The sequence below is a fragment of the Monodon monoceros genome, unplaced genomic scaffold, assembly GCF_005190385.1.
Source record: "Monodon monoceros isolate NGI ecotype Baffin Bay Population unplaced genomic scaffold, NGI_Narwhal_1 Super_Scaffold_17, whole genome shotgun sequence".
In the NCBI taxonomy this organism is placed as follows: domain Eukaryota; kingdom Metazoa; phylum Chordata; class Mammalia; order Artiodactyla; family Monodontidae; genus Monodon; species Monodon monoceros.
In genome coordinates, this window is record NW_021703773.1 from 24361452 (window position 1) to 24388163 (window position 26712).

Genomic DNA, 26712 nt, shown 5'->3' on the forward strand with positions numbered 1-26712 from the left:
TCCCAAGATTTCTGCTGTGACTCCCTGCAAGAGGTGGTGTCGGCCAGCCAGGCAGGTTCCCCGTGGCGTCCTCGGCGAGCACGGGCGCCTCCATCAGCCCAAGTCCAGCCGAGGGCTTCCCTGGCGCCAGGGAGGAGGGCCTGCGAGCTCAGCAGGTGTGAGAGGGGAGCCGTGTCCTGGGCGTCGGGGGCCGGGGGACGCAGGCTGGGGAGACTGCCCGCTGGTCTGGGTCCTCTGAACCCGGTCTCCACACTGTGGCTTCATTGTTTTGTTTAGGATTCTGAATTCCCAGAGCATCAGCCATACCCAAGGTCAGATGTAAGTACCAAAATATACTCCAAAGCCAAGTACGCATGAATTTTATTTTTTCTCCCTTTTTGGATTATTCATAGAACTGCTCATGTCACCTCTCTCTGTCCTGATTCTATATGCCAGGCTCTATGCTAGGTGCTCCCATATTACTGCAGGGAACCCTTGCATCCCGTGATGACACAGAATCAGCCCCACTCTGATGAGGACGAAACTGGGGCTCAAACGGGCAGGCGACTTGCTGCAGCCGAGGCCTGGCCAGGCGGGGGGTACTGGTACGGGGGCAGCTGGCGTTCACTCGGGGGTCGCTCTGCCGTTAGACTCACGTCTCCAGACGAGACTTGTGAGGCCTCCAAGCTCAGGAGGCCAAGGTCACCTTCCTGGGCGCGTGTGCCCCCCGGTCTGCCCACCCGCCCCCTCCCACAGGGGCGCGGCCCACCCAGCCACAAACAAGGCTGGAGGGTCGACTTCCAAACACGAGGAGTTGCTAACTTACCCGAAAATAGCGGGAACTTTCCAGGTAATTCAGATAATTTCAGGTAATTCCAGACGCCCATAAAGCGAGTTTATCCGGCCACCACTTCCTGCCTGCAAGTCACCCCAGGAGCCACCCACCCCCACGCCCCATTCTGCTTTCGGCCGCAGTGCCTCTCCCCAGAAGGTCCCCCGCTCTGCCCAGGCCACCCTCCCTACCAGCCTCGCCGGACCCGCCCCCAGCTGCGCATCACGTGCCGGCCAGGCGCACCTGCCGCCTCTTGGTACCCAGCGCCTAGCACAGCGCCTGGCACATAGCGAGCTCTCGGTCAGTGTCGGTGGGCGAGTGTGGGCAAGCGTGTGAATGCAGGGGTTCCGCTTTCCTCCTGGTGGCATGTCACAGCACGATGCGAGCTTGTCACCTCGTGGTGGCCAAGGGAAGTGAGCTGGAAGCCAAAGAAGATGTCGTCCAAGAAACTCAAGTGTCAGGATAATTGGGAGATAGATGGGTGTGGGGTGCCAGCTCGAGGGCACAGGGGGGAAGAGGGATGAAGTGAAGACCGAGCCGATGGAAGGACCACCCCTAGATGCCTAGAAAGCTCTAGAAGACTGCTCGAGGACGTCAGGGTGGGCAGGGCACAAAGTAGAGGTGACGCTGAGGGCGAAGAAGGGGGCTGGCTTGGGGCCACGTGTGGATCTGCTGAGTCTGCGTCCCAGCCCCGCCCCGAGCTGCCCTCATCCTCACGGTAGCCCCACGGGCCAGCTGGAGCCACATCCCCCTCAGGGACGGGGAGCCCGAGGCTGGGGGTGAGTGACTTGCCTACAGGTCGACAGCCACAGGGGGAGGATGGGACCCCAGCCTGCAGTCTCCTGCTGCACACAGAAGGGGAAGAAATGAGGGTCCTGCAGTGACACCCCCCTGGGAGCCTGCTGTGGTTCTCACCCCATGACCCCTCGTGGAGGGCGGCAACGCCCCCGGCCCCATCACGCTGCCCTCAGCTTGCAGGGCAGGGTGGCTGGTGTTCTGCGAGCCCGTCCAGCGCTGGGGGGACGGGTTCCCGCCTGGCCTGCCAGAACCAGGACCTGACGGGTTCCCAGAACCACAGCTGTCGGGGAAACTTAGACAGTGCAGAGTCTTTTCATTGTACAGACACTGTCCTTCCCACCGAGCAGAGTGCGCCCTCCTGCCTGCACCTTCCCTGGAGCCCGGGCCCAGGATGAGCACTGATGTGTAGGGTCCTCAGGGGCTCAGCTCAGGGCTCCTCTCGTGACATCCTGCCCCAGGCCCTGCAGGTGTGCGCTACACCTGGGTCCCTCCATATGCCGGCCAGCACACCTGTCTTCTCACCTGGAGCCCACACCTGGCCCTACCTCACTTTTCCTCACGATGGTGGTGACATTTAGCTATTTTCTTTGTGCTCACTTTTGTTTTTATCTGTGGTTTGTCTGTTATTGCAGTTTCTACTTGTGTGTGTGTGTGTGTGTGTGCGCGCGTGTGTGTGTGCGTGTGAAACTCTGTAGAACACGTTTACTGTTCCCAGACCCTGTGATGTGATTTAATGTCAGGGATCCTTCAATCCCGTCTGCCTCAGTCACCCCATCTCTAAAATGGGAGCGATTCCCACTCTGCGGTGTCACCAGCTGGTTACTGGGTTTAAACGTCCTCTCTGTGGTGATGCTGATTTACCTTGACCCAGGACGCCCTCGGAGTCCCAGCCGTTTCATGTTTCCAGCAAGCCTTCCCTCCCCCCCCCCCCCCCCACCTTCCTAACTGCTTCTGCTGGGGCTGCAAGCATCTCACAGAGCAGGGCTGGCAAATCATATTTAACTGTTAGACTTGTAATAAGTCCCTGAGGGAACTCCGGGGACTTTGTATGGGAAGCAATGTACCCGCTTTGCTATGTGTGAAGTTTTGAAGGCAGAGCCTAAAATAAGCTCAGTTTAGAGCAAAAACTTGAGATTGGAGCTCCAGCAAATATCCTGGTAACAGCTTGCTTCTCTCTGGTGCTTCCAACTACGGGCGATCAGCCTTCACCTCCCAAAAACGCGGGCCACGCGCACACGTGCACAGTCACACGTGTGCGCTCACGTGTACATGCGTGCGCTGCACACATGCAGTGCACACATGCGTACAGGCATGTACACGCACACACGTGTGCACTCACACACACACCGGCCACACCAAACTCCTTGTTCCCTAACTGGCCTGTGCGGGACCGCCCTTCCCACTGCTCCTCCTGGCCCGAAGCTCAGCATGCGTCCCTCCACTGAGGCCCGGGGAGAGTGAGGCGGGGGCTTCTGGATCCCGGCACCCACCACTCACTGCAGTGATGGCGTGGTCCTTTCCCCTTTCATCAGTGAGCACCTCCAGTACAGCGTTTGCTTCACAGAGAGTTCGCTTAAAATACAGGGATTTTGCTGATTTCATCTTTCTTCTCAATGCCTGGAACACCGTGGATCTTGTAAAAAAATGAATGTACGCATATATTTCTCCAAACCTTTACAATCCTTTTACCCTCCTAGGCAGAATTTTCTCTCGGGAAAAGATCCCTTTGATTTCCTTTCCACCGTGCGAAACAGTAATTCATTTTCTTTGTCCCAAATTTACTTTTTTTCCCCATCTACATAGAGCTGTCCCAGGATTTCTGAAATGATAAATATTTAGCTCATCCTGGCCTTGTACCACTGGATCATATCCCCCTTCACCTTTACCTTCTGAAAAGTGGAGCTGTCTTCATGTGTTTCTGACAAAGGCTTCATATGACAAACACTGTAAAATCTAAAAAATTCATTAAATATAAACTCCTTGAATTTAATACTTTATTGTTAATATAGCTGATGATCTTAAAAGCGGGCGTGAGAGGGCAGAGCATTAGATGTGCTGTGGAGAAACTGAGCTGAATCTGGCTCCACCCAAAGAGTCTTAACGTCAATCAGACCAGGTGCCCAGCGCTTCCCTCGCTTTTGTGAGTAGGAAGAAAAGACTCCACTGAATTTAAGAGATTTACCCAAGTACCACACGGCTGGCAAGCGGCAGGATTTGACTGCCTCCAAAGCTGCTTTTCCTCATTCACTGTAAAAATAAGAGAATTATAAGAGAAAACGTACACACTAGAGAAAGGAAGAAAAAAGCATTTTGTGATACCTTGGTTGTATTTTTTCGTCACTTTACGGCATGTTTATGTATCTGTGAAGATGTGTATGTTGTATGTGTGCACACACGTCTTGTGATCTGACCGCTCACGCCACCTGCTAGTCTACATTCCTTAGTGGACATTGTATCGTAGGCATCTTTCGTGGTGTCATTCTTAAGCCATCATTTTCATAGCTGCACAGCTATTCCGTGTCATGAGAAATGAAAACTTACCATATGTTACTATTATCCTACTTTCCTAGCCTCCTATTGTCCCCATGTGTCACCTTATAATTTGTTAGAAGTTGAGGTAACTTCTTTAGACCAGAATCCTAAGACTGGAAAAAGTAAGGCAAATACTTGGAACATTTTTATGATGAAAAGCTAATGCTCTTTCCATTACAAACCTCTCTAAAACTATACGAATGAAGCAATTTCACCCATATTATGTATCTATCAAATTCGACAATACCTACCAAAATTGTAAAATGGGATACCTTTGCCTCAGCCACCACATGGGCTGGGAGTATAGTCACCAAAGTCCATGCACGTGCAGACATGTATTTATAGCGGTGTCATTGACAATGTCAGAAAACTAGTAATAACCAAATTATCCCTCCATTGAAGACTGATTAAATAAATCAGGTTATAGCCATAGAGTACAATAGCAGTTAAAGCACAAGGCAGCTCCTTTTGCACTGACATGGGGTAACATTTTTAATATATTAACTTTTATTGCAATCTTTTTGTGTAAAACAATAACAGTCTCCCCACCCAGCAAGGTAACATTTAATGTGAGCCATGACCCACTTGAAACTCAAAAGACGTGGTGATCAATAGCAAGGTTAGGAATTTTATTCAAGCACGTTCCCCCCTGCAGTCAACCTATTTCCTGTTCCAGCCGCCAAAATATGCAACACAAATGAGAGATGACTTCTGTGCATGTTTTCAGAATTACACCAATAAACAGTGGGGAGCCCCTGGCTGCTGTCCCCAGCTCCACAGCCCACCGGGAGCTGCAGGGTCTCCATGTGGCCATGTTGATTCTGGCCACAGCGGATCAGTGCAGAGCATGGCTCTGCCCCCGACAAGCTGTGCACCCCTGGGCAAGTTACTCACCTTCTCTGATTCCTCAGTGTTCGATGTGGCTGGAAACGACACAGGGTATCATGTGCACCAGGTGTAGTAACACTTGTCTGCTCTTAGCATGGTACCCGGTGCGGGGTCAGCGGAAAACCAATGCCAGCTCGCTCTTAGTACCACGACTTCTACTCACCACAAAATGAGTCAGCCCCCAGTGACAAAGGCTTAGCCGAGGGGCATCCCAAGTTACAGGCACGATTGTTAAGTACACCTTTTTTCTCATGACTCACAGGAGAGCGCCCTGATTATTCGTTTAATGGTTTGTATCTTACCTTTGCAGCGATCATTAATATTTTTAAGAAAAGATGTGTTTGACAGTTTAGTTATGACATTTGTGGATTGGGGTCAAAAGTCCTTTTGAGACAATAGGCAATATTCTTTGTGAAAAGGAAAAGGGACAGTGTAGTAGCTGGGATAATATTTGACTAAACTAACCTTTGGTTTTGCAGACTTTTCATACTGAGAGTTTGCGGGGCAGGTGGGGGGTTGTTTGTTTGTTTATTTGTTTAGAAAACCTGCGCTACTAGAATTCTCTCATGAGTTAACTTTACACCAGTGGTGATCATAAATGCTTCTTTGGGTTTGGGGAGACTTTTTGGCAAGCGCAGCCGCCATAAGGATTGTGTGTAGAATGTACGATTTCTGTTCTGTTCTGTCCTGACATCGCCCTGCTCTGGGCACATCATTAGCAAAAAGAGAGACAGCTCTGTGTAGGCGCAGATGGAGAGGTTGCCTCGGTGCTCCTGGTAAATGCCTAAATTCCTTCCGTGTGTTCTTGTATGTGGATGCAGCCATCAGCACAGTCCTATTAAATCGCGTGTGTGTTTTGTTAGCTCTCTCTGGTTCATGCTGTACCTGTAGGGTGTGATAAGAGCTTTTAAGTCCTCTCATAATGCAATCTAACCAAGCCTGTTTTTTGCCGGAGCGAAACAAAGCCATTTCATTTGCATACATTTAAAAGACTGAGGTGCCGTGTTGAGTTCAAGTGGTGACACAGAATTTGATGAAACACAGTAGCAACTTAAACCACTATGAGTGCGTTTCCCTCCCTCTGTCATTTTCCTGGGTCAGGTGCATCTCTGCATTAATTAAACAGATACATAATTAATTACCACAAATGAATACACACACACAAATAGTCCCTGACCCAGGTCCCTTGTCTCGGTTCTAAAATAAGGTGTTCTGTGTTGAATTAGGTGGAAACAGCTACCGACTCTGACACGGAGAGCCGTGGCCTGCGGGAGTACCAGTCTGTTGGCGTGCAGGTGGAGAACGAGAAACGGTAACCAGCCCCCCAAATACCCGCCATCTCCCAAGCGGGGCTCTTGGTTTGTAACCTGACTGCAAGTGTCTAGACGACACTGACCATCAATAATTCAGGCCATTTGACCATCAATAATTCAGGCCAGGAAACAGGGTCATATCTTTATACTTTTCAACGTATATCATTGTAAGTGTGAATTAACGTCCTCCTATGCCTTGTTTCTGCAAGCGGCAGGGGACCCGCTTCTTCTAAAGTAATTTACCACCTACGAAAGCAGGGGGGCTGGCAGCTCTGAATGTTACAGTCCTTTATCCAAAGGGAAAAAACAGGCTGAGGGTGAAACAAACACAGGTTTTCTCACCTTATCATGTTAAAAGTAAAAGGAAAGACAGAGAGAGAGGGAGGGAGACTGAAAGAAGTTTAAGACCTTAGCTGTGCTGGGACTGTGACACTTCAAAGGAACCCCTCAAACTGTCAAACACAGAGAAGTCCATTACAGGAGTGTTGTTTTTGTAACAAAAACAGGATGACTATTTTATTTTATATTTAAAATAGCATATCTTGTAAATTTCATAAGCACAAATTTTGATGAGCACGTTACATCGCGAAGCCCCGGTGATTCGCTCACAGTGGAGGGCTTTAGGACCAACCTGCAAAGATTTTGATTGCCAAGGAATTCAGAACACAAACTGATGGCTTCCCCAGGACGCCAAGCTCTCAGAACCCGCACGTCGTCATCGTCTGTACCTGGGGACCTGGGCTGGCTGTCTCCATCCCCCGCGGTGGCTTGTTCTCAGCTCCTTTGCCTCCAGGGCAGGAGATGGTGGCAGGTCCATTAACCAGCTGTACTCACAGCTGTGTGCCATCTGGGGGGCCAGTTGCTGCGGAGCCAAAACATGTAGCATGGGCAAAGTTTGGATGTGTAGACACACATGCACGTGCGCGCACGCGCGCACACACACACACAGTTCTCACCAGCAAAATCTGCACGCCTGTTATAAGCTCACTTCTGCCAGTCATTTCAGTAACTGGCTGTGTGGAATGACTGACATTTAAATACATACGATGAAAATGTTTTTTAAACACCTGCTGAGGTCAGAATTTGGATTCATTGTTTTGCATAAAAGACAAAATCGGGATGATATTACATTATTCAGATAGGAGAAGAAACTCATGTCCTAAGCTGTGGCAGGAATAGCCACCAAAACTCAGTAGGACACAGATGTTATTACTTAAAAGAATTGTAGACATAAAAGAAGCAGCAGGGCTTCGTTTTACGTGTATGCCACAAACAAGACAGTAAACTTGTAGCGTCTTTCTGAAAGGCAAGTGACCACTCCAAGATAGTGGTTTCACGGGATACATCAAGCCTCCTTGTGTCGTGCAATAAACTTAAGTCTTAAGTGGGCATTATTTAGACATTGAAACTGAGGTAGAAGGTAGAGGTTCATTGTTTGCAAAGCCAAATGGTGTTCTGCCATAGATGAAGCACCAAAGTGCTTGGAATAGAGATGAAAACACTCGTCTTCCCTGCGAGGTGCTGGCTTGTGGCCCAGGCGCACTCCTGATGAGTGCATCCAGGTTTTGCCACACGAGGCCACCTCGCAAAGGCCCCACTTGTCCCCCTTGCCTCCCTTGCAGGTGCGGACGCTTTAAGCGTTCCAACAGCGTGACGGCCGCGGTGCAGGCGGACCTGGAGCTGGAGGGCTTCCCAGGACATGTCGCCACGGAGGACAAGGGCCTACAGTTCGGGTCCTCCTTCCAGAGGCACTCGGAGCCCAGCACCCCGACCCAGTACGGGGCGGTGCGGACCGTCCGGACCCAGGGGCTCTTCAGCTACCGAGAGGACTATCGGACCCCCGTGGACACTGCCGACCTGCCCCCTCCCGACCCCTGGCTGGAGCCGTCCATGGACACGGTGGATGGCGGCCGCATGTCTCCGTGCCACAGGGACGGCGCTTGGTTTCTGAAGCTGCTGCACAGCGAGACGAAGAGGATGGAAGGCTGGTGCAAAGAGATGGAGAGGGAAGCAGAGGAGAACGACCTCGCGGAGGAAAGTAAGGGCCCAGGTCTCTTCTGAGGCTTGTAGACACTCTTGATGTTGCTGTAACACAAATGGCAGAATCCCCAGGCAGAGTCCCTGGGTCCCTGAGTAAATTTAAATGAGTGGGCTTCCTACTGCCTCCCCCCAATTCTCAGACACAGTAAACGAGCAGAAAAGCAATCGCTAAAGTATTAAAGGGCATCCTTTTGTTTTGTTTTGTTTGTTGGATAACAGGATGGCTTGTGCTCACAGGGATGTAGTTTATCTCATGTTCCACGTGCCGGTTCTCTTGACTTCTGGCAAAGACTTGATATGGAGCAGTTCAGCTGTTTTCTAGAATCATGACTGTCCGGTGTTTATAAGAAATTGCATTGGCTTTATGCCAAAGAAACGTTGGCTACGGTAGACGACTAACCAGCCAGCTGGTGATGGCGGCTCCCGGTTCCCCATCCCCGGGCGGGTGGGGATCTAAGTTCCCCGACCTCGTGTGGGCAGCGCAGATCTGCTCCCAACCCTTTATGCCAGGTGGGTCTCCGGCTCTTGCGCAGAAAGGCACCAGCCTCCCCTTTCCCTGAAGAAACTTATTGTCAGGATTGTCCGGAAGCAGCATCCTTTATGAATTGCTGTGTTGATTTCGAAACAGATACCTCCTGACTTTTGTTTCTAGACCAAGAATACCACAAGAATGATTGCAACGTACATACAACTAACAAATTTTGTCTTTACCAAATACAGTTTCACAGAGGCGTTTCTGAATGTCTTACCTCGACAAAGCATGCTCTTTTAAATTTTTTCTTTTTCCATGAAGTCCTTTGTACAATTGCTAGATCACTATAAATCCTGAAGTTCAAAAGCACACCTGATGTCCTTGGAAATGTCGCCCTGACATTGCATGTCCAGAACTCTGCTGTAGGAGAATATGTCAATAATCCTGGCAGTGGAGGCATAAGGATGAAAGTATCAGGACGGTAACTTACAGACACAGCGGCCCTGGCCACTGAGGAGCCCAAGAGAATGGTTGGTGTTTTGATCCTGAGTTGTTAAAATGCGCGTCGTTAACTTAGGAAGAAAGGGGAGGGCGCCATGCCTCCAGATCCCCAATTCTCTTCTCCCACATCCCTCTGTCAGCCATCACACCCCACGCCTCCTTCACCGGAGTGGGTACTAGACGCTGAGGGCTTTGGAGGAAGCATAGCCTGTGCCCCGGCCATGCGGCATCACTGCATGTAGCTGCCAAAGTCACACCGCCCCCATGCGTTTGTCCACACGTGTCACCTGCCGAGGGCACAGCCGACGGTGACTGCGCTCAATCCGATGTTTAAAAATCCCTCGTTTCCCGCAGCCTTTCTTCACTTGTCAGTATGTGCTTCAACGGGGCGAAACCGTTTGAATTGTATCAGGGATTTATACTCTTTACCCAGAGTTGACCCGGGATTTGAAGGAGACTGTCAGCTCCCGCTCTGTACACACCCCCGCGTTCAGCCCGGGCTTGGTGAGCGGTCCTCGGGGCTTGTAAGACATGAGCCTGAGGTTGGTGAGTCGGGATGTGTTTCCTACACCCTGTGGTTCCTCCATGAAATGCCTTTGAAGGGGAGGAGATGGGGGGACAGTTCAGCAAGAGGTAACCCTTGTCAGGGCTTACCCCACAGTATGTCTGTAGCATTTTATTCTAGAATCATGTGGATTTACACCATTTAGGACACATCCACAAGATTCTGGTCTCCCTCTGTGCGTGGAAGAGATGGAGGCCTTTAGTCCTTGCTGTGTTTGTAAGACAACACAGAGCAAAACCTGCCGTGTCATGATTGTCCATATTTAGTGTGTACCATTAATTCAGTTATGATTTTATCAAGGATTATAGTTTTTTTTAAAGATATGTTTTTTAAAAGAAATCTCTAAGCCGTCACGTACTGAACACAGTGCCAAGGGCTACGCTAAGTGCATCACTTACATCTTCAAGGGCTCAGCATATCATGATACCTAGAAGATACTGTCACCTTTATGGAATTAAAGAAACAGGTTCAGAGAGGTTAAAATCTTGCACCACATTCCACAGAGTTAGAGCAGTGGAATCCAGGCTCGAAGTCAGAGCTGTCTTTTGTCAAAAGCCGTGCTTTCCCACCACGCTGCCCGACATTCTTCAATCCAGATGTTCCATTCCTGGGAACTTGTCCTTTGTATCCTAACACTGTCTTCTTCTGCTCTTTTAGAAGATGTGGAGCCCCTATCCCTGGCCGTTTACTTCATTCTGATTCTCTGAATCTGTGACACCCATTTGTGGTCCAGAGAGAATCCCTGAGCCTTAAAATACATACTTGGGTTGTGCCTCAGCCCTTGGAAATTAAGAGGTGAAATTAAAAGGCTTCAGCGCTGAAGCATTGTCCTAAGTTATGATTTTCTTGCCACTGGGGCGTTCAAGAAAATTCTGGGAGTAATGCCGTAAGTGTACTGTGTCTAAAATACGATTTGATGATCTGCAGTGACCCCAGTCCATCACTTAGGATGTTCAGTTGTCTTATTACTGGACATCTGGAGAACACATTTTTCCTTCAACAAGGCAGAGAGGGAAGGGAGTTTCTGCCGTCCCTCAGTTGTATTTCCATACACAAGCTTTTTTCCTTTTTCGCACCTTTGGGACCTTCTTCTGGACTCTCTGTATCTTGTAAACACCCAGCGTATATTTGCTGGACCCATACTATGAGCCGTTCGATAGACCGCAGGTGGATACGAAAAGGAGTGTATAGCACGGAAGCTGCAGTGACCTAAGAAGGGGTGAAGTAAGACCAGGGCAGAGCTGCTCATGGCAAGTGAGAAATATAAAGTGTAGCAAGAGCAGTGCAGATCCAGTGCTTTTAAAAGACTCTCCCAGGAGCCTGAGAGATGCTGCCAGCAGGGAAAGTCCGAGAAGGCTTCCCGGTGACAGTGGCATCTGGGCTGGACCTTACGGGGAGGTGGGTTTGGTCAAGCAGGTGGGGGTGGGGGGATGGTGATGAGAGAGCAGGATCAGGGGCACAAGCAGAGGCAGAGAACTGGCTGGGAGACCCACCAGGAAGACCTTCCCTTAGACGTGGACTCTGCACCTGACCGAGGGGAAGGCTGAGCCACTACCTTTCGAGTCCCTGGGCTCTGTCGTCCTCCACTGCCTTGGGGACATGCTGCTCAAAGGCGGGGACGGCTCTGCGTTTTCCCAGAGCTCTTACCGCCCGGCCCCGCTGTCGTTTGACATCTTAGGCTCCTGGAAGGCTCACACTTGGTACATCGATTATCCACCAGCAGTGCCTGGCAGAAGCCCTGTGCAGCTGAGGGTCAGAGAGAGGAAGAAGGCGGGAAGAGGTGCAGCCTTCACACCCGGCGGGGGTGGGGGTGGGGGTCAGAGCCCTGCTCACACCTTCTTAAAGCGTAGCATCTAAACCCCACGCATCCTGCAGTCGCCCTCGGCCAGGCTGGGGAAGACCCCGTTCCTCAGGCACCAGCTCAATAATCATGACTCTGCGTGGGTTTTCCTACCACCGTTTAATAACTACGTGTGACTGCATTTCTATGAGGCTCAGAGGCAAAGAACAGAGAACAGATCTGCTGGATCCTTTTTATGATTTTCTTAATTTCTTCTCTTATTTGCCTGGCTTTCTTTTTTTGTGGCCAAGGATGACAGAACAGTTGTTTTGAACCTGAACTGTATGCTTTGCCCATTAAACTAGCACCGTACCAGTCACATTTAGCTGTTTCCCTAGTCATGTTTAAAGGTCAGATCACCTGCAAGTCCAGTCCTCATTTTAAGAACAGATACAGGGTTATTGGTTACGGCCCTTTCAAAAAGCGAAGCTTAAATTAAATGGCTGTTGAACCAAAACCCTGAGCTTGGAATATTGAAATTTCCATTACATGAGATAACTTTTCTCCCGAGCTGTAATTTTATAATCACAGCTCACTGAATCGATTGAACGAATTTAGATTCATTCAGCCCTCTGTGGTTAATAAAAACATCGTGAGCCCAGTTAAATACTGGTTTAAGTTAAGTCATGTTAAAGCAGGCTTCCTATTGTTAATACATAAATATTATATATATTTATAATATATTTATATTATATAAATATATATTTTTATATATTTATAATATATTCATATATATTCATATATATTTTTATATATTATATAAATATAATAAATATATTTATTTAGATTTATATTTATATAGATATATAAATATATATTTATAATATATTTATATTATATAAATATATATATTTATAATATATTTATATTTTCTGGAGGGATTGTAAACCATCACTAGACTAGTGTTTTGGGATTTTTGTGTTAATTATGTTAAACCAAACGGGTAAGTGGCATAAAAACAATAGTATGTTTTCTGAGATAAAAGAAATGGTTCCAGAACCACAAAGATCTTACTCAGCAGGTCTGTAGAAATATGAATGGTATAAGGAACTCAACAATGGGGTCTCTCGAGAGGTGTTGGGACGTTCTCTTGCCCCCAAAACAGCTCTGCCCCAAAGCTAATAATCTGAACATCACCAAGTCCGATGCATGGACCCACAGACTCACAGAGCTGGGGGCTTTGATGATTTCCTTCCTCATCTAAGGGACCCCGGCTTCACTAGTCACGTTAACGCCGGCGTCGGGGTTCGGTGTCCAGCATGGGTCCCCCAGTCCTTCCGTGCGGAGGGGCGATGCTCCCTGGATGGCGGCGGTGGCAGGGGGCGTGGCTCGGTCGCTGTGCCCAGGGAAGAGCAGACAACAAGTAGAGTGACCCTGAGGATTCGTGGGCCACGTGGCAATGCAGGGGACGAGGAGATCATGGGCCACAGAGAAACTGCCCCTGGGTCTGCAGTTTGCCCAGGAGTCCCCATCGGCAAAGACGGCACGTTGAAGACCAGAGCTAATGATGATGCTTCTGAGCAGCACAGCTGCTACAGCCTCTGAGATCTGACCAGTCCTCCAAGGAACGTACAGCCACTGCTTCCAGACCCCTGCCAGGACACACAAGCCTGGTTGTGTCCCGGCTCTTGCTAAGGATGTGGTAAGTGCCCGACGGAGATGTCCCCACACAGCCCAGCCACCCAGTGGCCGCAGGCAAACTGGAGCATAAAAAGAAACGTGTGCTCAAGAAACACGAAACGAAACGAAAACGATAAAGCCAGAGGTCCGGAAGCGAGGGGGTTTGTGGAAGCAGCCGTGTCCCCCAGCCTGCTCTACGAAATGAGTCAGGCAGGAATCCCAAGAGATCCCGGAGTAATACATCTTCAAATGATCATTTCAAACAGTCTGCCGATTTTAGAAAAACCCACCTCGAATTTTGAAAGAAAAGAATAGTGTAAATGTTGTCCTGGCATTTCACAGCAAATTTAGATAGAATTGAAAATTGTGGAACACGCGTGAAAAATAAATTAAAGGAGCAAAGTCAGTTCATCAAATTTCTTTGTACATCAAAGGCCAGGGTTGTCTCAGGTTCTTTGTAGGTTTGCATTCTGATGAGCATACGTCCTAATCTGTAGCTCTTGAAAGAAAGTGTCTAAACTGTGACAAAATTAGGGAAGGATAGTGGAAAAGAATAAATTGAATTTTCGCCTCAAATTCCTTGCAATTATAGGAAGCTATTTACATTATAGGTATCAGATAGAATCATCCCCATTCACTGAGCAGCAAATTCTCCTGCCATTTGCAATCAGGTCATTAGCTACACTCTCACAGCCATTATCTCTCTCTAGCAATCATCAATTTATACCCTTTATAATAAGTCTCCACTGCATTAAGTCAACACCCACATGTCACCCACCTATCCATGTTGTGCTAAAGATGATAAACTGAAGTACTTTATATTAACACTTCCGTGGAAGTACATTTAAAGAAGAATATGAAGATTGGGGATTAAAACCTCAAAATGGGTAAAACTGACTTTTTAAATTGGGATTGACATATATATACTAATATGTATAAAATGGATAGCTAATAAGAACCTGCTGTATAAAAAAATAAATAAAATTAAATTTTAAAAAAAAGAAACTGAGGCTTAGAGAAATTAACAATAAATAAATAAATACCATTTCAGGAAGCATAGAGTCAGTGAAAAGAAGTGCACTTATCCGTGAGTCACTTCTATATATTCCTGCAGTGACAGGTTGGTTAAAACAAGTCTCTTGAAAGGTTTTCGTCAGTCATGCAAGTTACAGGGGTTTACAAGTGAAAATTCAACTTTTCCAAAACAAAACTAACTCTTCCACTCAGCAGCAGTGGGACCAGAGCTGCAGAAACATATTCAGTTTGGGGAAACAAAGTAGGAAGTATTTTTGGCCCTTCCAGGAGGTGCTCCAACCCCACTGCCCTCCTGCAAGGCTGAAGGCAAAGCAGACAGAGGAGGTGGGCGGGATGGAGGGGTCTGGGGGAGTAAGCCCCTCCCGCAGTGGATTGGTAGGAGACACGAGGGCCCAGGTGTCAAGATGCTGACAAGACAACATTTTTTTTTAAGTCTGAAAGGATGCCAGAGTGTTATCCAGCTAACTCACTTGTATTAAAAGTTACATTTTTAATTCTTCTTCATATTTTAGGAGCAAGCTAGAATTGGATGATATTAGGGAACTATTCATTTCTTAGGAGCAGTCATGGCGCTGTGGTCGTACAGGATGATGGCAGATGGGGCTCTGGCCACAGCTTATCCAAGTGGGTCAGGAAAATAAACGCGCTCCGAGATTGGTGATTCTAAGGGATGGGGTGGAGTTGCTTGTGATACTTTCTTTCAAGTTTTCTGCGTGTGAAATTTGCCATAATAAAACTTTGGAGAGCAACAATCTGGACAAGTAAGAAAACACAGGCAAACTAAGAAGTGTTGCAGTCCATTAACTTCCCCAGGAGAGCATCGTGTTACGAACACGTTGTCTGTGGGGCCACATCCTCACCCTGTAAAAATGAAGGCTGTGCTATCCCTTCTGTTGTGTGGCTGATTTCTGTTACATTAGGATGTGTCCTCAGCACCCCTCACAGCAATGGGTTTATTTCTGGGACATCAGTTCCAACATGTGACACTTGGTTACGTGGTATCGAGGCCCTTCCCAACGGTGTCTGTGACTCCGTTCCCTTCGAGGGAGGCCGAGGAACAGGGTCTCAGCAGCTGTGTGGCCAGGCTCAGGAATCAGTCTTTGATGCCACTTTCTAACGCACGTTAAATGTCTCAAGTCATTTTATTGAAGGCTGCCTGTCAAAATTACTAATGTTTGGGAAATTGGGGAGAAGGGTAACGAAATTGAGTTTACTTCTCTGGACTCAGGCTCCACCTCTGTGGAAATGCCAGGTCTCAGGCGCCACCCCAGACCCCCTGAGTCAGAATCTGCCTGTAACCAGACCCCCAGGTGACTCACGTGCTGATGGAGCTGGCCTTTGTGGGCTCTTCTCCAGATAAAACCTCAAGGACGTAAGCATTCTGTCCAGAGTAAGTACTTAACTAGCCTGTTAGTGGTAATGGCTGTGTCTGCTTGACGGACGAACCTCCAGGCTAAAACCCCCTTTTTCCTGAAGGCTTGCCCGCAGGACACTGGAGACAAGCTTGCCCTGCTCTCCTGAAAGCCTGAGGGAATGGCCAGCCTAGCAAACTGGCCCGACTTTGAGCTTCAGGGGGTCCGTGTGGCTGGTTGTTATCTGTGTTCTGCACAGAGTCTCGAGGGGTACCCAGAAGAGAAGATGCTTCTGGCCATCAGAGGAAGATGCTGTGTAAGCTCAGTGAAATAGCTGGGAACTGTTGCTTATAGACAAAACATCAGAGATAAGTGGGCCTGGGTATAGTCGCCAGAAACGTTCTCCTACAGATTGCTACGTGCTTTTGAGGATCACGGGAGCTGGGATCCACCAAAGCTATTATTTCCACAATAATGACTACGTTTACACAGGCTAAGGAAGGACTGGGGCAGAAAGATGGGAAGTATGGAGGCCCCTGGAGGTAGCAGGTGTGGGTTTTTCCCAGAAATTTCATGCCCAAAGTCTTTTATCTGCCCAGTGAAAATCCCAGAGTTGTCACAGCTATCGGATAATTGGTTAAATCCTTTCCACTGACAAAACTATATTATTTACATTTTTTAAGTGCTATTTGATTAAAGTCTTACAACTTAGGAATCGTTTCTGGATTAAACTGACACTTCCTACCCCCTGAAAGCTGAGCTGGCCCACAGGGTGCCCCAAAGCGGGATGTTCTCACTACCACCGAACGGATGGTGATGTGAGCAGGTCGGGGGAACTGGTCACCCTGCTGACCCCCGAAGGGCTTGGTGGTGTTAGCAATACCTTTCTAAGCTAAATTTCCCCCAACACTGAAGCATCCTAGTAGCTGGCATTTGGTCGTCTTTTTTTTTTTTTTTAACATCTTTATTGGAGTATAATTGCTTTACAATGGTGTGTTAGTTTCTGCTTTATAACAAAGTGAATCAGCTATACGTACACATATGTCCCCATATCTCCTCCCTCTTGCATCTCCCTCCCACCCTCCCTATCCCACCCCTCTAGGTGGTCACAAAGCACTGAGCTGATCTCCCTGTGCTATTGGCTGCTTCCCACTAGCCATGTATTTTCCATTTGGTAGTGTATATATGTCCATGCCACTCTCTCACTTCGTCCCAGCTTACCCTTCCCCCTCCCCGTGTCCTCAAGTCCATTCTCTAGTAGGTCTGTGTCTTTATTCCCGTCTTGCCCCTAGGTTCTTCATGACCTTTTTTTTTTTTTCTTAGATTCCATATATATGTGTCAGCACACGGTATTTGTCTTTCTCTTTCTGACTTGCTTCTCTCCGTAGGACAGGTCGTCTTTGAATTTCCTTCCTGCTCAGGAATGGAGCAGACAGAAAGACAGTTCCGCCCGTGGCCATAATTAACTCAACAGTTTCACCTCCAGTAACAGAGATGATAGAATAATAGCTTTTGCTCTTTGGGTCATATCCCCTTTGTGTGATGCTTTTGCTCTTGTTTTTTAATTGACCTTGTTTTTTTCTTAACAGTTCTCGGGAAAATCAGGAGCGCTGTTGGCAGTGCCCAGCTTCTGATGTCGCAGAAATTCCAACAGTTTTACTGGCTTTGCCAACAGAACATGGTAAGTGGATCCTCAGGTAACCTCGACCCCTTGTAACCAAGCTGAACGTCCGTTCTTTCTGTGCTCACCGCGTTCCCGCCTGTTAAAAGATCCCTGCACATGTGCAGCCTGGTGAATGAGTAGGGGGACACTCCCAGCTTTGGGGGTGATTTCAAAGTGCAGCCAAAGCAGAGAGGCCATGGGGGTATGGGCAGGGGAGGGGCAGGGGTGGGAAGGAGACAGGTGTTTCCCCAGCCGTGAGGGGTGTGCTCCGCCACCTGGCTGTCCCCCAGGGGACCCCAGGATGGAGGGGAAGCGTAAATCACTGTCACGGTGGATGTCACAGTGAGGACGGTGCTAGGAGGTGGCTTGAATAGAAACACGTAAACAACCACAGTGCAAGAGATTAGGAAGAGATTTTAGAAATAATTTGTGCTTTATATGTTATAGTCAGGAGTGAACAGAAATACCATGGACTAAATTAGGTAATACGGTTGGCATTAAACTTGGTTCTGATCTTCCTGAAAAGATCAAGGGGACACTCTTACCTATATGTATGCTTATATGTATACTATACTATGTATAAATAAATATAAATATATATTGTTACACACACACTTTTCCTTATCTGACTAAAGAAAATATTCACTTGATATTGTTTGGAAAAATAACTAAATAGTAATCACACTACTTTACAGGTTCTTTTATTTATAATCCATACACTGACTTCTTTCAGACCAAACATTTTCATTAAAACACAGGTAAGTCTCTGCAAGGTCTCCCATAGCAATGGTTCAAGGTGATTTGATTTTGTTTTGTTCGGCTTTTAAATGTACAAGGAGGCGTGTGGATTTACAGAACGTTCTTCCACATCAAAGGCAGCAGAGCACGTCAGAGTTGCCAATTTATCCCTTTTAATCAGGATCATTAAAAAGTATGTTTTCTCTAATATTTTCCAATTAATCCCATTCAAGTTCATCATGAAATTTAAAGAGTTACCGCCTGGTTGCCTATGACGTGAAGTTATAATCAACATTTAAAAGGGGAAACAGGCAGGTTTAGAGTCCCTGAAAGAAACATACAGCTGTGGAAACATTCAGTTATTATGTTTACTGGGCATGTTCTAGCATCCTCCGTCGTGTGTATTTAATGGATCATCTTTAAGGAATTGATTTAGGCCGTTGGAGAGCACGGTCCGTATTCCACCGAGTCTGGTGGGGAGGGTCGTCCCCATCTTCAGCACCCTACACTCAGCAGAGACACATTATTCAAGCTTATAAAACCTGCGTGTCTTCTCTGCCAGAGCAGCTATACTAGACTTAAAAATTATCCACCCTCTTATGGTTTTGATCCCTCTTATACATGTCAGATTGCGTTTTGTGTTAACCTTCAAAAGTCTGGCGTGACTGCTTCCATTTCTTTTGACCTCCGTCTAGGATTAGACCAAAAGAGTCTGGAGCATTTGTTGGAGGAGGTCAGGTTGGGGCCCTAAGCAGGCCTGTCAGCAGAAATGCTGAAATGCTGACCGTACAAGCAGGGGCCTTGCTCAGCAAAGCCACACTGTCCACACTTTGCAACTTTAGGCCGGTGACTAGTTTTCAGTCAAGGAGATACATCAAGAGCCCACCAGCTGTTTAGGATGGACGACACCGGGCAGGACCCACCCTTGAAGCTGGCGGGTCGATACCGGTACCTCTCGGGCCAGCGGCTCAGCACCCCAGAGCAGGGAGAAATGGAGTCACGCTCAGACCGGCCGGTCTAACAGTGTACTTGAACACGACCCACAGTCTCTTCTCAGCCCTTCTCAGGACACACAGCTCCCAGAGAATGTTCCGGAACATGGAGCCTCAGAGCCCACATCCCACCTGGACCCCACGGCCTGCGGTTAGCAAGGACGGATGGCTCTGTACACGTTGCTGGGGTAGGGGACCGGCCTGGCTCACCACTGACATGAAAAAATGAGACAAACAGATCGGGCGCCTGAATGTCCAGTGGACGCAGATACAGCCACCTCCCGTGCAGAGCCAGACCCTGGCCGTGCCCAGTTCCACCGACACCACGGCCTCTGCTCCCTGGGAGCCCAGAGGACAAAGGTTTCGCCGGTCCAGCGGGGAGGGTAGGTGACCACAGAGTCCACTCTCGGGCGACATGAGCCTCAGCACAGCCATGGGGCAGGACCAGGGCCCGAAGTCCCACTTGGGGAGCCGTTCCATCCGTCAGACACGTTCAGGCCCCATCACGCCTGCACCTGTGGGAGAGGACGTTGTACTTGTGTCATCTTCCGGAAGAGCAGCTGAGGACCCGCCTTTGGGGGGAGGAGTCCCCCCAGCCCCGACTGTCCAGGGAGCCCCTGTGCACCCCCATCACCTGCAGAGCACGGCCCGGAGGCAAGACCTTCGCTCTGCTTTTCTTCACAAGCAGTGGCTGAGCTCAGACAGGCAAGTACATGACAACCCAGGCGACTGGAGGAACCTCCTGCCCCAGCCCCTGCCCCTGAGCCTGCACCTGACCTTGCACCTGAACCTGCACCTGCCCCTGAACCTTCCCCTGACCCTGACCCTGCCCGTGAACCTGCCCCTGACTCTGACCCTGACCCTGAACCTGACCCTGCACCTGCCCCTGACCCTGAACCTACACCTGACCCTGACCCTGCACCTGCCCCTGCACCTGCCCATTGGGCTCCTCGATCCACACGCCCAGTTCGCCTCCTGGTGGCTCAATGGAGAACGAGCTTCAAACCGCAGACAATGGCCCTGGGTTGCAACTTTCACTCCAGACGGAGAAGGAGAAAACGAGGGCGTTTTGTGCAAGTCGCTTGGACAGTGGTTCTTACCGTCTGCCCTCAGGTCAGCACAGCTGCCATCTGGCTGCATCAGCAGAACAGATGGGGCTCAAAGAGTGACCTAGTGGATGTGGGTGTGGAACCAGGACTGAATGTGTCCCCAAACATTCACATGACGAGGTCATGAGGGTGGGGCCCCCATGCTGGGATCAGTGCCCTCATAACAGAGACCCCAGGGAGCCCCCAGCCCTTCCTCCACGTGAGGACACGAGAGAAGACGCCGTCTGTGAACCAGGAAGGGGGTCCTCACCCAACACAGGATCTGCCAGCATCTTGACCTTGGACGTCCAGCCTCCAGCACTGGGAGAAGTAGACTGTGCTATTCATAAGCCCCCAGTCTGTGGTTTTCTTGTTCTCTCGGCCCAGATGGACTAAGACAAAGGTTAAAGGAAGTTTAAACCCAACCAAATAGAAGTTCCTGATGTGCTTCATGGGAAGGACTTATGAACAAGCCGGAAATGACACATTTTAAGCAAATTCAGATAAAAGTTTACCTATCAGAAATTTCTCTGTCTGTTTAACCTGAGATAGCCCCACACTGAATCAAGGGAACCACACCAGAAAAATCCACACACCGAGGGTGGCAAACTCAGGTGCCTGCAGGCAGGTCACGCGGCCCAGGGAACTTGAGGCCGTGGTCACCACCCATCACTGGGCGCCGGGGGCGTGGCCAGGCCACTGGCTCTCTGCTCCTGTGGAGTCACCCAGCTTTAAGTAGAGACTACTCATTGAAACTACACATACATCAGGTGCCATGTGCAGAAGCAAACCCACCTTGGGGCCACATGCGCCCTTGGCTGCCCGTGTGCCGCTCCGTGACATCACCTGCACGTTCCAAGGGCGGGGACCTGTCCCCGAGACAGTTCTGACCCTTCAGGAGATCGACGTGCCTGCCCTCCCTCCACATGGGAGCGACGAAATATACATGGTACATTTGTAGGGCATCCCTGACCTTCAGAAGCAGGGCTGAGACTGCTCAGGGAACAAACAGAAACGGCCGTGGCTCCAGGCCCATCTCCCCAGCGCCTATGACCACCAGCAGCACTGCAGACCCTCCCCGGGCACCAGCTTCCCAGTAACCGCACAGGCGACCAGAACCCTGGGGCCTGAATAAACTGTCAAGCGGCTGGAGCCTTAACACGTGCCACCATCCCCAGGTTCCAAGAAAGCGTTTTCAAAATGAAACAGTGAAGGACTGTAACTACACGTGTATTCTTCAGTAGACTTTATTTTTCTTCTTCTCATTTCCTCTAGTTGTGTTGTGATAGAATTAACATACAGCACTGAATAAATGTAAGGGGTACCACATAATGATGTGACTTACATACATCATGAAATAATTATCACTATAAGCTTAGTGAACATCCATCATCTCCTGTGGGTACAAAGGTAAAGAAATAGAAAAAATATATTTTTCCTTGCAATGAGAACTTTTAGGATTTACTGTCTTAACAGCTTTCCTGTATAACACACAGCAGCGTTGGTGGTATTTATCGTGTTGGGTATCGCATCCCTAGCACCTGTTTATCCTGTAACTGGAAGTTGGTACTTTTTGACTCCCTTCTGCCACTCCCCACCCCATCTCCGGTAACCACAAGTCTCATCTCTTTTTCTAAGAGTTTGTTTCTTTGTTTGTTTTTGAAATACAACTGACCTACGACACTGTTAGTTCCTGTTAACACAACATAGTGATTTGATGTTTCAAGATCACCACAGTAAATCTAGTTACAATATGTCACCACACAGAGGTATTACATAATTATTGACCGTATCCCCCACACTGTACATTTCATTTATTTTGCAACTGGAAGCTCATAGCCCTTAATCTCCCTCACCTATTTCTCTCTTCCCCCCACCCCCTTCCCTCTGCAACCAGCCGTTTCTTCTCTGTATCTATGACTCTATTTCACTCATTTTGATTTTTGTTCACTCATTTTAATTTTTAGATTCCACATATCAGTTAAATCATACAGTATCTTTCTTTTTCTATCTGACTTATATGTTGTTTCAAATGGCAAGATTTCATTCTATTTTATAGCTGAGTAGTATTCCATTGTGTGTGTGTATATATATATATATATATATATATATATATATATATATATGTAATCTCCTTTATCCATTCATCTGTTGATGGACATTTAGGTTGTTTCCACATCCTGGCTATTGTATTGATAAATAATGCTGCTATGAACGTTGGGGTGCATATATCTTTTAGAATTAGTGTTCTTGTTTTCTTCACATAATACCCAGATGTGGAACTGCTGGATTGTGTGCTAGTTCTATTTTTAATTTTTTGAGGAAACTCCATACTGTTTTCCATCACAGCTGCACAAATTTACATTCCCACCAGCGGTGCACGAGGGCTTCCTTTTCTCCACGTTCTCACTAACCTTGTTATCTCTTGTCTTTTCGTTGGTAGCCATTCTGACGGGTGTGAGGTGACGTCTCATTGTGGTTTCAGTTTGCATTTCCCTGATGATCAGTGATGTTGGGCATCTTTGCATGCACCTGTTGGCCATCTGTATGTCTTCCTTGGAAGACAGATCCTCTGCCCATTTTCTTAATCAGGTTAATAGACTTTATTTTTTAGAGCAGTTTTAGGTTCACAACAGAATTGAGTGAAAATACAGAAAAATACAGAGAAAAATCCCATACACCCCCTGCCCGCACACACCACAGCTTCCCCACCATCAGCATCCCCACCAGGTGGTCCTTTATTACAACTGATGGACCTCCAGTGACACGTCACCACCCAGGGTCCGTGGTTCCCATCAGAGCTCACTCTCGGTGTTGGACATTCTACGAGTTTGGACAAAGTTATCATGACACCTATCCACCATTACAGCATCCCACAGAGTAGGTTCACTGCCCTAAAAATCCTCTGTGCTCCACCTGGTCACCCCTCCTCCCCCCAACCCCCATGGCCACTGGTCTTTTACTGTCTCCATAGTTTTGCCTTTTCCAGCAGGTCCTAGAGTTGGAACCATACAGAATGTAGCCTCTTCAGACTTTTTAACTGTCAGCAAATACTTAAGGGAACTGTTCCTGAATCCTCGCGGGCCCTCGGGTATATCTGCACCCGATTCTGAACTCGTGGGGCTTCTCCCTAACCCGCTTCCTTGGGAAGAGCAGCCCCGCCCCCGCCCTCCGAGTTCTCTAACCGCCCTCCGAGCAGCTCTAACCTGCGCCTATGTGTCGGCAGGACCCCAGCGCCATGCCCAGGCCCACCTCGCAGGACCTGGCCGGGTACTGGGACATGCTGCAGCTGTCTGTCCAGGACGTCAGCATGAAGTTTGACGAGCTGCACCAGCTGAAGCTCAGTGACTGGAAGGAGTTGGCGTCCCCGGAGAGGAAGGTAACCCCCCACCTGCCGCTGCCACCTCCCGGCGTCCAGGCCACGTGCTCCAAATGCCACGTTATTATGTGTGTCTCGGTGTTTGATTAACAGTACGGGATCCGATTTTCAGGGATAAACCCATGTGTACGTGATCGGGGTGGAGCTAAAGTCGTCAGCATGTGTAATGAGACCCTTTCTTGCTGACAATTCCCGGAAGACACCAACAAAACTCACGTTGTCTGCCGCGGTCTGGTTTCCGGTAGGGTCTGTCCTCTGCGTTATCGCCATCAAACCTCTGTTTGGATTGTACTGAGACGGTTTCCCACCGGGGAAGTTTCAGTTCAGTTACAATGCCTCCTGTGGAGATAAACTTTCCAGTTGCACATCTGCAGTTGAAGACAGGGAACACTTGAAACTTCCCTGAACAATTTGAAGATGTAAACTTCCTGGCCCTGAAATAGGCTGAAAATGTCCATTAAGTTTGAACCTATGGTTTCACCTCTTCCCTCTAGAGATCATCTTTACTGGGGCTGATAGATAAGTGTGAATTAGCTATAAAGACATTGACTTCCTAACACATTTTGGAGAATTTCTACGTAATTATAATCTGATGTTTCTGGACAGACATTATCAATTAAAATGATAAAGAAAATTAACCCAACATACTTGGGACAGTAGTGTTTAATCTGTCGTTCAGGGTGTATATCTAGATAGTTAGAATGAAAGCAGCAGCAGCAGCATCCATTTTCCCAGAAACGTGCTGCCCACCATCGTTGCGGGGCTCCAGGCTGGAGGCCATCGCTCCATTGCGGGTGGCTGAAAAAGTCCTCACCGCAGATAACGGGGCTGAGGGGCCCGCAAACCATCAGGTTGTACATAAGCAAGTCCAGGAAATCTATGGTTCGGTTTTGAAGTGAAGGAAATCATAAGTAATGATTCCAAATGAAAAAGTTCTTCAAAGAAATCACTAAAAATACAACTTATTAAACTAGTCTGATGATATGCAAAAATCCTCCCTATTTTTCATTCTTCGGTAATTGACAGCTAATATAATCCCTTCCACCTCAACTGTACACAGAGAGTAGTCCTCAAAATGAACACGGTTCCTGCTGAGGGTACAGCACCCCGTCCAGAAGGCGAGCAGCCCTTGAACGCGGCTGAGGCTCCGTGTCCTGCACTTGGGACACAAGTCCTGACCCTCTGCCTCATAGATCTGCTCGGCCACCTGCCCCCCACCCCCACTTCCACTGCAGGGAGTCTGTGAGCCTCTTGAAAACGGAGACTCACAAGAATGGTTGATTTCTTACAGTCCCATATTTCAGAGGCTGCGAAAGGAGAGGAGAGAGAGAGATAATCACAGTCAAGCACTTAAGGCAGGGGTTAAATTTTGAAATAGCTGCAAGTCTTCACAAATTAATTACCCCTGATGGTACCCCTGCCAAAAAGCCGGGAGGGACGTTGCTTCTGGTCCAAGTCATTTTAAAATAAGTCATGGGAACAAAGTTTCAGACACCAAAACGATCGTCCTGCCAAAAACAATAGCACACAGCATCAAGATTCTGCCATGTGTTCACCTGAACCTGTGCTAATGGCCAAGCCCGGGCCCATCTAGTGCCCTTCGGATTCTTTTGGAGGCTGAAGGGAAAGAGAGGAGTGAGTGCCCCCCTCAACAGCTATCTTCTCAGAAAAGGCAGCATCCGGGCCCCGTATGTAACATCCCCTTTCCTGACAAGGATACTGGTTGCGGAGTTCCCGCCCTCCATCCACTGGGAAGGTCCAGCCTTGTTAGCGAGGGGCCACAGCAAATAGAGAACACAGTGTGGGACACAGGCCTTCCACCAGGACCCTTGCAAGCATTGTGTGTTCCTTTGCTGCAGAATTGTGCCATTTCTCTTTCTGGAAGAGGCATACACGTATCTTGGGGTGACTTGTTTGAGAACACGAGCTAAGGGTCAGAAATAGTTGTTTGCATCCTTTTACCAAGGAAGCGAAACATCACATGTAGTTCATGTCAAAGGGCTTAAGGCCCATAGTAGAGCATCTGGACATCGGTTCCCTGGGACACCCTGCGAGAAGGTTTCCGTGTCCTTGGACCTTGGAGTCTGTTGAAGAGACTGTCGCGTAGGACAGGGCTGTCGGGCGGCATCTTCCGAGACCCCTGGGAAACTCAAGAACGTGAGCGAGCCTGTGAGCACTTGTTAAGTGTTCGCCCAGCAACAGGGTCAAAATAACTCTAAGACTAGGGCGGCGTCCCACGCACACATGCAGGATGGGTGTCCTCGTGTGTAAACACTCCCCCCCCCCGGGGATCTGGGGGCAGGCACAGCAGGTCCACCCCGGGCAGGGTCACGCGGCATCGGGTGGGCGCGGGGCTGTGAGCTGGGGGGACGGCCGGGCTCCTCTGACTGCCCCAATTTTGACTTGTGATGCTTTTCAGGAAGAAAGAAAGGTCCCCCCTCCAATACCAAAGAAGCCCCCCAAAGGGAAACTTCCCATCACCAGAGAGAAGTCTCTGGACCTGCCGGACAGACAGCGCCAGGAGGCCCGGAGGCGTCTGGCGGCCGCCAAGAGGGCAGCGTCCTTCCGCCAGAGCTCAGCCAGCGAGCGGGCCGACAGCATCGAGATCTACATCCCCGAGGCCCAGACCCGGCTCTAGGGCTCTGGGCCCGCCCCTCCCTCCCCTTCTTCCCATCACCCGTGCCGTGCATCACATCCCTGGTCACTCCTGTGTCACTCCTCCAGCGAGCTCGCCCCGGCTGTTGTGTTTGTGCCATAAACACCCTGGAACACCCTGACGTCCACGGTTTGCGAGCTCACGGCCACGACGACTTCTCCCCGGATGGCCTGGCTTCCCGTCAGCAGGGATGGAGAGGCATGGGGACACCTGACATACCCACTCTGTTCTCAGAGGGGTACGAGGAACATCTCTCGAGATGGAACCCAGTTCACACTTTGTTATTTATATTTTTATAAATTGTGTGATATTAGAGGCAAGAATAACAAAAAAAACTATGAATGGGTGCATCTCACCACTCACTCGAGGCATTAGACACCCAAGAGGAAGGTGCTACAGCTTGAGTGCAGGAAAGAAAGACCCCACCCG

At 48.8% G+C, this 26712-nt stretch overlaps 1 protein-coding gene across 1 annotated transcript in view; it reads left to right on the forward strand.

The window, feature by feature from the left end:
- Positions 1–26265, forward strand: part of DLGAP2 (DLG associated protein 2) — a 135507-nt gene extending 109242 nt beyond the window's left edge. Inside the window, exons 7-12 of the mRNA XM_029226495.1 lie at positions 277–318; positions 6256–6341; positions 7965–8380; positions 17357–17448; positions 23475–23627; positions 26047–26265. Of these exons, the coding sequence (XP_029082328.1) occupies positions 277–318; positions 6256–6341; positions 7965–8380; positions 17357–17448; positions 23475–23627; positions 26047–26265 (1008 nt within the window). The remainder of the gene's footprint in view (positions 1–276; positions 319–6255; positions 6342–7964; positions 8381–17356; positions 17449–23474; positions 23628–26046) is intronic.
- The last annotated feature ends 447 nt before the right edge of the window (positions 26266–26712 follow it).